The sequence below is a fragment of the Lethenteron reissneri genome, chromosome 32, assembly GCF_015708825.2.
Source record: "Lethenteron reissneri isolate LAM-NWPU_2019-01 chromosome 32, ASM1570882v1, whole genome shotgun sequence".
NCBI classification, from domain to species: Eukaryota; Metazoa; Chordata; class Hyperoartia; order Petromyzontiformes; family Petromyzontidae; genus Lethenteron; species Lethenteron reissneri.
In genome coordinates this window covers 3,961,464-3,978,044 of record NC_083810.1, presented here as the reverse complement: position 1 = coordinate 3,978,044, position 16,581 = coordinate 3,961,464, and the positions used below count along the sequence as shown (strand labels likewise).

At 45.0% G+C, this 16,581-nt stretch overlaps 1 protein-coding gene across 1 annotated transcript in view; it reads right to left on the bottom strand.

The window, feature by feature from the left end:
• The window catches only part of LOC133349904 (neurobeachin-like), a 515,983-nt gene that overhangs the window by 389,438 nt on the left and 109,964 nt on the right, over nt 1-16,581 (bottom strand). Inside the window, 1 exon segment of the mRNA XM_061563758.1 lies at nt 3,071-3,302. Within this exon segment, the coding sequence (XP_061419742.1) occupies nt 3,071-3,302 (232 nt within the window).

Below are 16,581 nucleotides of genomic sequence, written 5' to 3'. Positions count from 1 at the left end.
AATGAAAAATAAAGTGACTCTTACAATACATCTTGTTTGTTTATATACTCACTATTAAAACAAACCACTCAAGTTTATTTTATTAAAGATTCCACTAGGTAGCGATAAATTATATTGTTGGATGAAACGTGCTTACGTATGATGACGTTAGCACGTATGATGACGTAAGCACGTTAGTGCATGCCCTCCCGGAAGCCATAGAGAATGCATTGGAGCGCCCCCGTTCGAAAAAAAACATCTTTGAATGTAAGTCTATGGGGCCACTCGGGGCGATTCTCAGCCGGAGTGAAATCGCCCCAAAAGAGGCGGTACTCCACAGAACGTGACATGACGCTGATTGGACTATATCCAGAGGCTGACAGTGACGGCTAGCGTGACTCTGTGGTTGAATGACATTGGTGGTGCGTCGCCCAATCACCCTAATGAAGAAACCGCCCCTGCCTTGTAATATCTGTTCAGAAAATGTGGAGTCCCTCCAATGAAAGCTGCACCATTTGACTCACCACAGAGCTCACTCTTTTACCATTTATTACAATGACACCTAATCAGCCCCTCTGAAAGGGACATAAGACACCAGAGGCAGTTAAGTTCCATATCCCAAAGAATAAACAATATAGGAGGGAGGACAGAGCAACGATTTTCTGGCTCATCGTATTAAACTCCCAAACATTATCGTCGTGACATGAACAAAAAAATCATTCAAGCCCCTTCGAAAAGAATGGAGCTGAAAAACAAAACAAAAAAGCACTTATTTTGCAAAAAGGCGCACACCGACTCGAATCCCACTGACGTTGAATTGTCGTGAATGAGAAAAACGGGACTTGTCGGAAAGAGACAAGCGACTTTTCAGTCCCACCATAATAACGCCCTCAAAGTGACATAGTACCACACTACCCTGGAGTCCCATCGCATCCACCATCCATCGTGACCCCGCGCAGAGTCACAACGTCGAGTGAACGTTAGCCTCCGAGAGCCCGGCATTATTGCGTAATAGAGGCCCCGCTGTCGTCTAGCCACCAGCTGGGATTCGCGAGGATGATCGGCAGGATTTAACTTTTAAAAGCAGCTTTCAACTGCCACTTTGTCGTGGACAGTGTTTTGATTTTAGGTTTTTGCTTGCTTTACTATTCGCGTTATCTAAATCTACTGTTTACATTAATATTGTTATTCTGTATAGCATTTTCAGATGCTTGTAATATTTTAGAGAGCAAATACATTCCAATTTCTGTTACTTCTCAATTATCAAGTCCGCTTCTGCAGACGTCTGGAATGCTCTTCCTTCCGATATTAGGAAGCCACGGGAGCAATGCAATTTTAACTCGAGATTGAAAACTAATTTCTTTAGAACTGTGTTTTGTTTGTTGTCCTTCCCCTGCATCGCTGATTAGCACGGTTGGCTACGTACGCTGCGAAAGAAGCTCAACATACTTAGACATAACGGGAAGATTATCCAGGTTGTAGATTAACTGTGCTCGCCACAGAATGCGAGCTTTCTGCTGTTATTCAACAAAGAGGAGCACCACCCAAAACTCAAAAAGGATTCGCAACACCTGCACCTTTTTAATACAAGTTTCTATGTAGTATTGAATAAGCTAAATTCCACTATCTACATTAAATCTCAACATGTCTACAAGATAAGAATGTTTCATTGGAGGTTGAATTTTTTGGTCTGGGTATAAAATTATCCCCACGGTATGAACATCTCTGTATCTCCCAACTATTTTCACGTCTGCTCACCCATCTCTTGCTGTGCACAGATTTAGATAAATGTGATTCTTATTTCAGGCTGGCAATTACAAAAAAACTATTATTATTATAATTTTTTCGTCTGTGTGCCATTATGAATACATAAAATAAAACATGCAAGTCAAAGAACAAACAGGCCTTATTTATTATCATTATTACTGCATTCCAATTGTTTACCCATGAAAGCCTCTTCCAAATTTTCTCAGTAGGGGGCGATGTTGCTGCAGTGTGCCATCCCAATTGAGTAATTTGCAGGCAATTATTCAGTTACACTGCGTGTTGGCGATCACGTACATTTACCGCGAAGACAGAGCAATGAGATCTGCTCGTTTGCAGTTGCTGGATGAAACGTTACATCACGGGACCATGTGGGGGTGGAGGTGGGGCGTGGGCGATGTGTGGAGGAGGCTCAGGGAGGCCTTCATTTAGCAGTGGATCGATCATGGCTGATGATTAACATTCCTGTCAGAGTTGCACGAGTCGATGTCGCGTGACGTCGCACGCCGTGCGGCCATCTCCTCGCCCGTAGGGGCACTTTCTCATCTACAATGGCTACCTCCCCCAAGCCAGTGATGGTAATTCCATATTGCTATGGCAGGAGGAGCATCCGCTTTTCCAGCATATCCCGCCATAAACATGCACGGAACTACGTTTGTATTGCCCTGAAGCGGTTGCAATCGAAGTATTGATTTGTTCGTGGCTCAGCCTTCTCTGAAGCGGTGTTGCAAAATGCCACTGCATCTGAAGCGTCTGTGAAGCTGATGAAAGCAGGAGCTGGTAAAGGCCGTGAGGGTGCAACATTGATTTGAATAAAGACGCAGGCTTTGTGAAACGAAGCTTGAATTAGTTAAACACTTGGTTTGCGTTATTTAAAGAAAACACTGGGCCTTTCATAAAAATTCTACAAGGTGCACTAACTGTCGTGAGGGTGGAATGGTGGCTCTGTGGTTAGCATACTGCACTGCGAGCCCGATGACCTCAGTTGGATTCCATTCAACTACCACGGCAGGAGGTCAAACAGGTGACCTCCGGATTGCAAATCCAACGGCAGCATTAGTGGATTGGGCTTTAGCATATACAGGCACATCGTAAGTTAAACTCGGAAGAGCGTGCAAAATACCGTAGCTTGATTGAGGAAGGAAAATCGGCATGGGGCCTGTCATCACAGGGCCTGAGGGAGAGTGGCTGCTGCACTGCGGGGCGGCTCGACGTGCCCGTGCGCGGGTGTACGTATGCTAATCTTCTTTCGCATCATACGTAGCCAACCGTTGCTAACCAGAGGTGCGGTGCGACACAGCAGGCGGTGCGACGTGCGCGGCGCTACCTGCGATCATGTCGTCGGTGGAGGCGAGTCGGCGCAGCACCAGCTCGATGAGGCCCACCTCGGTGCACGCCTGCAGGTTGCGCACGCTCTTCCGGAGGATGGCGGTGAACATGCTCCAGATCTCGGCCTGGCACGTGGCATCGCAGTGCTCCAGCAGCTCCACCATGCAGCCCACGCCCTCCACGTCCTGGATGATGAAGTTGATCTCCAGGTCAAACTCTCCGCCGACGAGCTGTTGGCGCGGGGAACAAACGAGTGCGGGCGCCGCGTCAGCAAAAAGTACAAAAAAAGAGACAATTGGGCAGCACTTGTTTCAGTTGAAGTCCCTGAACCCAGAGTAGAAATTCCACATTCCCAAGAGGACATCACAGCCAGGGCCAACAATGCTGCCACATCTTGCCATCACTTCTGTAATTTTGCCAAATCCCACATGTGTCCAACGTTGGCACCCAACCTTCAAGATGTGTTCTGATAACAGCAACATCTTCTGACTGTAGGCCGCCTCCTTGGTCACCAAACACTCGGCATCAATGCCTGTCTTGGTAACCTGTCTCCATCCAGCCTGTACGTGCGCTCCACCTCTTGCAACAACCCTCTACCGATAACACCGACAGTGGTTTTCCACACTTTCTATTCTGAACTGCAAAGTTGCTCATCCCATCCTGCTATGAAACTCCTGGCATCCTCTGCATGTACACCTCCGATTAACACGGTTGGCTATGTACAGTGTGAGAGAAGGTCAACATATGTGCAGTACCTGCATTCAAACAACAGCAGTTTCTTAACAGTTGCTTGCATCACTGGCCCAAAGGCCAACGGGGAACCGCATTTTAACAGAGCTACCGTTCAATCGAAGTCTATTTTAATAATGCAAACACAAGAGTAGATTTATTTTAATAAAATTGCTGGATATTTCACACATGGGAGTAGGTACCGTATGTCAGAGTAAAATATATTGCAGAACTTGTGACGATCGCATTGTCCAGCTGAGGGGCTTTGTGGCTGGAGTGCTCAACGATCAAATCGGAAGGTTGCGGAGTTCAGATCCCATTCATGGTCACCTCAGCCTATTGGTCACAAACGTACTCATTTGGGAAAGGTCAACAGTGACTGTCCTATTGCTTTCATAGGAATCTGTGATTTTACCAAGGTCTGCAGGCCGCCAATATAAATTCAGTTTTCAACCCTGCAATTGCTTGTTTGCACCACTGCTGGTAGAGGGGCCTCTGCTAAAAGGGAGCTATGTAGAGCCTCTTTAGATGGATTTTGACATACTAATCCATGGTATTAATGTTTCTTAATTTCCAATTTGAATAATGAGACACTCTGCCTTGCTTCTCGACAGTTGGACCGATGCATCTCTCCTGCTACAATGGCACAGGCAGGTTGGCATTGTCAAATATTAAGCAGGCCAGAGTCAATGTTATTATTAAGCGAGCACAAACTGTGATGATCACCCAATTCCCCCAACGCCTAGCGAACCGCTGTAATGAGCCCCAACTAAACGTGGTGTTTTTCCCGGGACGGTAATTGTATGCAACACGAAGGCACACTGGCACCAGCCAGCACATTAATATAGCAGCATTCAAGAAGAGGGGCGGTGGGGGAAGTTGGCCGTTTACTAGTTTTGACAATTGATTCAACTCCATCAGAGGCAAATGGTCAAAAAGCAGAGAGTCTTCCTTCTCAAAAAAACAGAGTGGGGCAGAGCTCATCTTCATTGGCAGCCCTGAGCAAGTGGCAAAAATACTCGCATCCCCTTCAAAGGGAGCTATGTTCTCAACCTCAGCAGGGATGATGAGCCAATCAATGTGCAAACTTCAGAGTAATCTAACCGCAGTGCCACCTGGCAATATTCGTGAGAGAAGTTCACCAATTGTTAGTTAAGGTTGCACAGTATGTTAAACAATCATAAGTGCACAATAATGAATAGTAATTTACCTCTCTTTCTCAATCCATTGCTGGATAAAGGCCGCATCCACAGTGTTGGCCATGGGAGCTGTTTGACCATACTTCACCATTCATTGTCAATGTGGGTTGGTGAAGGTTGGTGAGGAGGGTGGTGGGCTGGACTGGCTCAGATTCGACATTCCCACTGATGTTAGCTGTGGCCTGGAATTCGCGAGTTTGAATACAACAGCCTTGAAACACCAACCAGGTGGGTAACGAGACCTGGAAATCACTGTGCCCTGGGATTCACTTTCACCCCTATGGGACACGGTGCAAGGCAGTAGGATAAAACCGGATGCCATGCTTGTTCATGGCAATGCTCATCAATTTAAGGTAATGGGATGCTTATTCTAATCCGATGTTAAATGCCGGGCTGTTAATGTAATGCGTACTTTGCAGAGGGAAGGGAAAAAAATACCTATTACGGACAAAAACATTTAATTTTCCCATGTTTTTTTGGGACATTACCATTAGGAAAAAGCCTTTGACTTATCACTGCGGTTTGGTGGCCCTGACAGATTTGACAGACATAGCAACGGTTGCTAGGCAGCATCGCAGTCAGGAGTAGCTTATCGAGAGGCCAATTACCAGTGCGCTTATAAGGCTGATCATTCATGCCGTTAACACCCTGTCACGGCTGTTCACCGGCAAGATGTTCATCGGCTCCTCTAAATAAAATTACATGGTGGATGGGCATGTGGATAGATAGTCCAAATGGATATACAGTAATGTAATGCACATCGAATCCCAAGTGCACAAATAATTCAGATGTTGGGATATATAAACAGACAATAATACATAGCACCACACACCCAGAGGAATCGACACGTGCAGAACAAGATCCTGAGACACACGTGCGTATACTACGGTATAGAATCAACACGTCAAATTGCCTCACCGCTTAAACAAATATTGAGTGGCACCCACGACGCATTTGTGACCCTGAGCATTGGTGGAAGCTCCACGTTATTGTGGCGGGGGCCAGTCTCTCCGGAGGACAGCTACCGTTTGCTTTCAACAAAGCAGTGGGTACTCATTTAAATGACCGTGAACCTATTATGGAGTGAGTCAAATATTGACTCGACATTCTAATCAGCACAATACAATTGTCAGTTGATTTCCTGAAGCACCGCATTGCCTGGCTATATATGCACAGATCAATGCATTTTTTTTTATAAATACGGCAATAGTTTCAAAATATCAATGCAGAATATGCACAACAAACATATATTTACGAGTTCATCAAGCTTCTCTTCGCAAGGCAAAAGTTTTCAATCATTTAATAATTAACCTGACATGATTTTTTACAATTTTTATCTACGTTCGGACACGAAGAACTACAAGAAAAAAAAATTTTCACACAAAAAAACTAAAATTGTTGACTTCATTGAACTTGTTATATTTAAAGACGTACCCCATCGGAAACCGCTCAATTGAAATATTCGGTTCTTTTGAATTTGAAAGAACAAAAATAATGAACTTAATACTCTGTGAGGAAGCTCCTATCTTTTACCGTTTTCTAATTATTCAGATTTGAACATCATAAAATCAGTTTTTTCCATTCAAAACCGCTTTAATCTGAAATATCTCAAAAACAATGAAAGATATAACAATGGTTCGTACTTTAATGTTATTTGCTGTTTACGCTCTATCAAACTCATTCTTATATCTTTAACGGTTTCTGAATGACACCACGCTCAAACATATTTATGGCCACTTAAAATCAATATTTGGGGGCCTTAAAATGAAAATTCTCGGATTTTTTTTTCCTGTTGTTTGTGTCCTAAAAGCTACGTATGTACCAAATTTCAGCTTTCTACCTTGTACCCCATAGGTTTTGGAGACATATATACATACAGATTAAGGTATTTATTTATATAGATATACAAATCTCTCTATACAAAATTCGGTGTTTCGGAGGTCAAAGTGCTGAGTTGGCACTGCTGTGAACCTGGGTTCAAATCCAGGCAGCTGCATGTGATTAAGCCAGGTCTCAAGCGTAATGAATTTATGGTCTCAACCCAATCTCCAACAACAGAATGGAACGTCATAATAAACCTGGTTTGCACTTGGTATGGCGACAATTCCAGCTGTGACAATGAATAATAATAATGGTTTGAATCTCATGAGACAATCGATCTCGTAGCAAAGTTTGTTGGATAACTGCGACACCTGCTGTGTAAAATATAAAAAGTCCTGAGAAAAATCGTCTTCCCTGGGCAGTTTTCTGACATGCGAGGTGATCCTATCGGTGAGATTTCGGAATAGATTCTCTGCCTTGAGACATGACACCGCAGAACTATAATACATTGGGGGCAGGGGGAGGTGGGAAAAAAACCCTCAATACATATCGAACAGTTAGATATTCAGCATAAGGAAATATTTGTTTTGACACGCAACACATTAATTCGTGTTCCTTCGAATCATTATGAAATTGCGTGACCTTTAGGCGACGCTTAACTTTTGCAATCGTGGGACTGCCAACACCCTCGCTGTGTCTCCGAGTGGTGACCTTTCCACCCAGCACAGAGGGGTCCCAGTGTCTCGTCCCGAAACCCAGGAGAGAGAGCCAGCCTTTGATCGATTGGGCGAAGGGCTTTTACCTCCCGAGTCTACTGTGCTGCCCGAACAAGGCTCGTCTTTGTGCGTGTGTGCCCGCTGACAGCCGACCCCGTTGAGATTCGTAAATGGGTCCAGCAACCCCAAGTGACAGGAAAGAGGCTCAGTGTCGCATTATAACGTGGCTCTTTTGCCCCCCGCCCCCTGCTTCGAGGTAAAGGCGTGCCAGCGCTGGTCGTGCCGTCTAGTGACAGACACTCACACCGCGGCTTAACGGGGGCTCTGCCGTGCAGGCGAGAAAAAGGCGGGGGGGGGGGTGATATTTTTCTGCCCAATCTTTTATTTTGTTTCTGCAAAGGTTGGGTCAGGGGCATGTTTCACGCCAGTGGGGGAAAAAAAACAAATTGCACGGAGAAAGCTTTCGAACACAGCCACTTCCCTGGAAAACATTTGAAAGCAACTCGAGCTGGCATGGATGTCACGATGACACCATGGGGTATAATGTCCCAACTAACAGTTGAAGCGACCCGCACAGTGGAGCTGTTCTTTGTGCGGATTCAAGAGCATCATAACTGCAAACTTCAGGCAGTTAAAAAGTGAAAGTGAAGCACTTTGAACGGTCCAGCTAGCCCTCGTAACCTCTGCTGAACACTTACCTAATGCCTGATAATTCCCAGCGTTCAACACGGAACAAGCCATGGCTAGCTGACAGGTGTTATGTCATAGATTTTCCTCGCCGTATTAGTATGTCCGACCCATTCATACAACTCCACCGCCGGTCTAACAGCCTACGCTGCCACGAGGGCAAGCCGGAAAGGGTGATTTGTCAGTGCTGAGTTCATTGCGCTGGTGCTCATCTCCTGCTCATGGCTCCGAGCCAGTGGTGGGAATTCCACATAGCTATGGTGTGGACAAGGCTATCCCGCTCTATCACTCCTTGTTGGCTGAGTGGAAGGTCATGATTGGATAAATGCTACATTTAAGCTGCCTTTACAAATGAAGGTAAATATTTTTTCATGCAAGTAAACTCGAGATCTTCTGGATCTCAACAGCAGAGCCAGGCCTGTTGAGTACCAGTGTTATTGGCAAGAGCACTCCACCTAACTTTGCTCGCTTAATCCAATTCTGCTGAACAATCTTGGTTTGCAAAGCCCATAGCTCGATGAACTAAAAAAACATGTTTTGGAGACAGAACAAAGTTCTGCGCTCATACATGCTTTTAGAAGTTGTTTTGCTTTAAAAACAAAAATAAAACTAACTTGCTCCTCTCGTCACATTTTGCCTTAAACCAAAGTTCTCGATATGAAAGTGCAATTGCATCACTTTGGATTTCCATTGAGAGATCGACTTCATTCCAAATGTTCTTCCGTGAGAAGTCAGTCAAGAGAGCTGTCTCAGTGGCAATGTTGATCCGAGGGCTCGACTCACATTAAGAAGGCTGCGGGTTTAAATTTCAGTCTCCGGTAAAACTTACACTATCATTCACATGGGGCCTACACATTTAGTAGCACTCTGTGTTTATAGGTTGATCATTAATGGGTTCCCACGCTGACCCCCCCTCCCCTCCAAGGATATGTGGAAATTCCCATCGCACGCTTTGCAAATGCAACTGGAATGTTTATTTTCACGTGGACACATTTGACTTGGGTGCAAAGGTACTTCCAATCATTGTTAAGATGCTTGTCAGATGTTGAGTGCTAGATTACCACTGCTGATACCTTTATGAACGTAAATTTTTTTTAAGCATCTGTTATGATGGTGAAAATGATACATGTGACTGTGTGCTTAATGTGCATAAATTATCTTAATATGTTTTTCCACAGCAATAAACATCTTAAGCTTTCAATGATGTCGTTTTAAAAATACAGACTGATTTTTTCCTTCCCCCCACCTCCAAACACTTCTGCCAGAAAAGCTGCATGTCATCAATAATTCCTGTTAACTCTCCCCTTTGTCATAGTGATCAGGCAAGGTCACTCAAGTGAGATGTTACATTGAACCACAATGAGTGGTTAGTCGCTTCGTTGTATATCGGGGTCCTACATTTTTTACATCACGCATCTATCATCTTCACTAGCTGTACTACCCGGCTTCGCCCGGGACTTGTATCCACCACGGCCGGCCGCCTTTGTCTCCCCAGTGGCGATATTAATACGCCACACCAGTTACTCGTTTTGCGGCTGAGTCCCTCCCTCACCACTCTCCCTCCCTCACCACTCTCCCTCCCTCACCACTCTCCCTCCCTCACCACTCACGCACGGCCGCCTTTGTCTCCCCAGTGGCGATGTTAATATGCCACACCAGTTACTCGTTTGAGGCTGAGTCGACCTAGGGGAGGTTCAAATAATCGTCAGCGGTGGTGGCCGTGAGCGGGAATGGAACTCGGTTCGCCGGGTTTGTAGCGCAGCGTAGCGTTAACCACTACACCCACCGCTCCTCACACACCACACACGCACAGACACACACACAGACACACACACAGACACACGCAGACACACACAGACAGACACACACAGACAGACACACAGACAGCACGCTAACCACTACACTACCGCTCCCCACACACCACACACGCACACACACAGACACACACACAGACACACACACACAGACGCAGACAGCACGCTAACCACTACACTACCGCTCCCCACACACCACACACACACACAGACACACACACAGACACACACACACAGACACAGACAGCACGTTAAGCACTACACTACCGTTCCCCTTACACAACACACGCGCGCGCGTCCATAGGTACACATACACGCGCTTGCTGCAGACACACACGACTGTCAGGGTGCGTACGGCAGTAAACGACTGAAAAAAGAAAGCGGCAATGCTGCGCGAGGAACGCCTTAGACCTGCAACACATTTGTGTAATGCGAGCGTAAACACACAAACACATACAAACACATACACACACATACATACACACACATACATACAAACACATACACACACATACACACACATACACACACATACATACACACAGACACAAACACACACATACATACACACAAAACAGACAATACACACACACATACATGCAGACACACAGACAGACACATAACACACATACATACACACAGATACATACACAGAAACACATACACACAAAACATAGACACACACATACATACACACAAACACATCCACAGACGTACATACACACATACATACAGACATGCAGACATACACATAAACACATACAAAAAAAACCACATACATACACACACACATACACACACACAAATACATACACACACATACATACACACATGCATACAGACACACATACACACACACAAATACATACACACACATACATACACACATGCATACAGACACACAGACATACAGATAAACACATACACACATACACATGACCCGGCTTCGCCCGGGACTTGGATCCACCACGCCCGGCCGCCTTTGTCTCCCCAGTGCCGATGTTAATAAGCCACACCAGTTACTCGTTTGAGGCTGAGTCGACCTAGGGGAGGTTCAAATAATCGTCACCGGTGGTGGCCGTGAGCGGGAATCGAACTGGGTTCGCCGGGTTGGTAGCGCAGCGTAGCGTTAAGCACTACACCCACCGCTCCTCACACACCACACACGCACAGACACACACACAGACACACACAGACAGACACACACACAGACAGCACGCTAACCACTACACTACCGCTCCCCACACACCACACACGCACACACACAGACACACACACAGACACACACACACACACAGACAGCACGCTAACTACTACACTACCGTTCCCCCTACACAACACACGCGCGCGCGTCCATAGGTACACATACACGCGCTTGCTGCAGACACACACATACACACACATACATACACGCAGACACACACATACACACAAACACACATACATACACACAAACACATACACAGTGACATGCCTATTCCCATCGCGGGGCACGGGACGTGCCTCCCGGAAAATCCCTCGCAAGCGATCGTACACAGATGGACAGACAACTGAACAGTACGACGTTTGGCTGGTAATTGCATCCAGCATCAGCGAAAGGACGTACTCTGAAATGGGAATTGTTGTGGTTTTACGCTTGTACACACCGGTGGGCCAAAGCAGAGACTTATGAGTGTTTTATCAACGGGACACTTTTTGACTGATTGGCCGTGTGGGGTGGTGGAGGGTTACAACACATTCATAATTAAGGCGAGCGAAAGGCAATAAAGTTATTTGTGAAGAATGGTTGCGAAAGCGTACGTGTTACAAAAAGACTCACTTTACTTAAGAAGCAGGCTAATGTGTACATGATAGACTGTCAGTGCAGCCACCCAGAAATATAACCAGGCTACACTGTACATTCTAGAGTGGCAGTACGCTCAGCCAGCTTAATGAGTATTTGTTGAGTGAACATTTAAACAAATCCATTATTGGCGCGTGGGGTTTAAACAAAATTATACAGTAGTTTTTTCATGAGAAATGGTAATTGTTGTGGTTTTCCGCTTGAACACACCGGTGGGCTAAAGCAGTCAAGTCTTAGTCTTTTATGAACGTGACAATTTTGTGCAGATTGGGCGTGTCGGGTGGTGGATAAGGGTGACAACACCTTAATAAATAAGGCGATCTAAACGCAATAACGTTGTTTATGAATAATGTTTGCGAAAGCGTACGTGTTACAAATTGACTAACTTTACTTCCTAACCAGGCTAATGTGTACATGATAGACTGGCAGTACACCCAGCCAGCTGAATAAGCAGGCAGCAGTCTACATAATAGACGGGCAGTACGCTAAAGCAGCTTAATGACTATTTGTACAAAGAACATTTAAAGAATCGATTATAATAACCAGGCTACAGTCTACATTATAGACTGCCAGTACACCCACTCAGCTTCATAAGCAGGCTAGAGTCTACATGATAGAGTGGCAGTACGCTCACAGAGCTTAATAAGCAGGCTACAGTGTACATAATAGACTGTCAGTACGCTCACCCAGCTTAATGAGTATTTGTACAGTGAACATTTAAGTAATCGATTGTTGGCGCGTTGGGTTTAAAAGTAATATTAATTGCACACATTGTGGTGGGGGTGTAGTGAAGAGTAGGAAAAACTTTGATGAATTTACCTCAGAGTGGCGTGGTGGGTGTCGAGGCCTAGTAGCGTGCAAAGCCTGCGGCCTCGCCTAAAATTGTCCACGTTGAAGAGGCAGGGTACGGGTGGCGTTCCTCCCCCCCCCCCTAGCGCGCCAACAACACTGTGTAATGGCTATTATTTAATTAATTACGGAGCTTATGAAAGTGGCGAAGGCGTGGCTAGCGGTTGGCAGGGGCAACCGCCGTCCAATGAAACTGCAGCCCTTGGCGAAGGCGTTGCTAGCCGTTGCCAGGTCCAATGAAAGCGGCGAAGGCGTCGCTAGCCGTTGCCAGGGGCAACCGCCGTCCAATGAAAGTGCGTATGGTCCGGAGACACACAGACACACAGACAGACAGATAGACAGACAGATTCACGATTTTATATATATAGATTTCGCTCGGCCAGATTTATGTGGGGCATTAGCTGGCGTACGTGTTACGATAGGTATTACACTCAGCATACACGTCTCTTTTTTGCTACCAACAGATAATATAATTGCAATTGCTATGAGTCAAGTAATTATATAATTTAATGTTCATCCTAAACTAAACTGCATTTTTTTTATTTTACCAGGTAAGGCCCACTGAGCTATATAGCTCTTTTTCAGAAGCGACCTTGCCACAAATGATATCTCAACTTAGTGACTTATTACGTGAAAATTTGATGCATCCAAATTCTCTAAACGTATCTTTCCAAATGTGGAGGAAAAAACTAGAGGACCCGGAGGGGAGGGAAACACCAGAGGACCCAGATAAAAAGCCACACGACCGCGTGGAGAACATGCAAACTCCAAATATACAGGCGTCAGGGTCTACCTCGCCTGTACACCAGGCGAGGTAGTAAACAAAGATGTCATCCAAGGGGAGACGAGCTGACTTAAGTGGCTAATTCTATATCAGGCACTAAGCTGGCACCAATGAGGGTCTGGGTTCCAATACAGGCCACCGTTCTTGATTATAATGGCTTCTCCACAGGAGGTAATTCTGTCGTACAAGAAGGCTTCTGGCTGGCGCTGTGGATGAGTCCCAATTTCGCAATAGAAGTTTTAGTCCACCATCCCCCAATGGTTGATCAAAACAAAGTAACCATTTGTGGGAATTCAGCAGTGGATGTCCTGTAGACGTATCCCTGTCATGGGAGTGTGGAATTCTCCATCGCCACCCAATGCTCTGCTTTTAGTGTTGGAATACTTTGACTTCATGGCATCAACTGTAACAAATGCGTGCAATATTTTCAAGACCGCCTTCAACCATTCCAGCTGAGTATTATTCATTGAATTATTTTTTATTTTTAGAATAAGCATACGTTTCTGTATTGTTATATGCATATATGTGCTTCTCAATAAACCTACATTTCCCATGCCAGTTGATGAGGGTCAACAAGTATCTGTATACAGCACATTCAGAGTGTAGCATGTACAGTAAAAACCTTGGATTGCGAGTAACTTGGTCTGCGAGTGTTTTGCATGACGAGCAAAATTTTAAAATAAATATTAATTTGATAAACGAGCGAGGCCTTGAAATACGAGTAGTACGTATACACTTTGTCTGCCGAGCATCACGTGATCACAACTGATATACGAGTGCTTTGGATTACAAAACACGTTTCGGGAACGAATTATGCTAGCAATCCAAGGTTTTACTGCATGTATGTTGAACTTCATTCGCACCATACGTAGCCAACCGTGCTAATCTGAGACAGCATACAGATATTCTGTCTCTGCATGTGCTTTCGAGATATCCTGTCAACATGCAATTACCAGCATGTTGTAGGACAAAAGCTTTGGCTCATTTCGTGATGAAGTCCCGTATAGCACCCCCTCTCAAAAGCCATGTGGTTTTGATTTGTCAAACAGAATCTTGTTACAGTAATATAAAAAAATCACACCGATTAATTTAAACACAGAGTTTATATTACCACAATGATTTGTTTGAAATTTGTTTAAAGCGATTCACTTATTAAAAGTCCCCATGGGGAAGAAGCTTTAACTCTGCTGGCAGACCAGGGCCTGTAGTGGAAATTCCACATTCTTATGGTCAGGTCCACCTCTCAATATTAAATTACTCGATGGTATCATCTTCCTGGTGAGAGCAGTGCTCATGTTATGGAGCACAGAGACGGTGATACGACAATGACTTGACAACATTGACAACATTCTATAAAGTGTGTCAATTCACATATTGTTACAATGTACTGTACTGTAAATACTTTGACTTAGCTTAATCCAAAAAAGCTGTGTGCCATGTACAAATATACACATCCTAAGTGGCACTATTTCAAGGATGTCAAGTTGTGCCTACACTGGCACACGGCACGCACACTGGCTCAACTCCCAATCCCTTTCCAAACTCAAGAGTATCGTTCACAGTCTAAGCGGTTATTCAAAAGACTATACTGAAATCCATTTTCGATAAGCTTTTCAAATAAGTTAAACCCTACTGTCAAGTTCTAACTTTTTGATCCATGTCGAAAAAGCATAATTGTTCGTGTTAAAGATATGTCAGACTATTATTCAAATATACCTCACAAATACTGAACAATACAATCCACCCAGATCAAAACAATTCATCTGGTCGAGTGACACTTGGTAGCGAATACAAGTCAAGGGTCAACTTGCCCCATGATCCCTCTACGGTCGTTAAAAGTGCCACTTTGTAGGAAGTTAATTCCCCCTTATCAGAAATAAAGTGGACTTCATATATATGCATTTACCCAGACAAGCCCTTGTCATGGGAATGTGGAATTTCCCCGAAGGATCTCAGCAGCCATCAATGAACGACCCCAACCCAGTAATATCTTGAGCTTGCAGATAGCGTGAACGAGAGGATTTGTGAAATATGAAATATCCATAATTAATATCCAATTAATGCCAACTAATTAACCAATAGAGAATCACAAGGTCCTTGCTCTCAGACGTTGGCATGGGGTAGGAAACCGGAGTGCCAGGTGAAACCCCACGACGCGTACGAGGGGTGACAACTCAGCAATGTCATCTCCTGGCCTCCTCAATCCCATGCCAATAAACTCCTGCCAACCTCTGGATGGGCGGGGTGGTGTCACCCACCCGACTACAGGACCTAAGCAGGCTCAACTCTGCTTAGCTTTCCAAATCTGGCGAGATTGGGCGCATTTAGATCAGACATTTGTTTGTGTTGCTTAACATTCAAAATGAACGACGCTTCGTTTATTGGACGAACGTTGGGGTTAGGTTTTGGCCCAATGAATAACCACAATGCTCATAACGTGGACTAATCAGCAGGGTTGTTGGTTCTTTATATCCCCGTTGTGGCCAGAAGGGGGGGCTGAGTTGCTGTCATCTCTCACGAAGAGCCCAAAGCACATCATTGCAACTGCAGGAAAAAACTTGTTGGATACATAGTCTGTGAGTCAATGTTCATCTGGCCGGTTGGGCATGTTGAAAGAGCATTCAACCGGGGTAGCCACTTGTCCTGGCTTTCCCCGAGAAAGTTCCCTTTCAGAGGTGGATGTGTCCTTGGAAAATATGTCAGTCTTGCAAAACGACACGCACCACTCAAGCCAATGCATTTACAGCAGATGCACAGTTCACCACTTTACTGGTATTGATATATTTTACTTACTATCATATGTCCTGTTTTTTATTACCTTAAGGAGGTGGTCACCGTACTACGTTTAACTCACAAATCGGGAGGTTGCGAGTTCAAATTCTCCCGGCTTGTCAGAAAGTCAGTGATCATCCAATGTACAGCCTGGCACCTGCCATGTGAATTTAGGATTGTCAACCACTGGCTTAGGGCCTCCAACGGAGGAAGAGCACTGCCCCAGTGCTCACTTTGGAATGCACTTCCAATTATCCTTGACTCGAAACTTTTAACCCCTTTCCCGTGTGCAGTG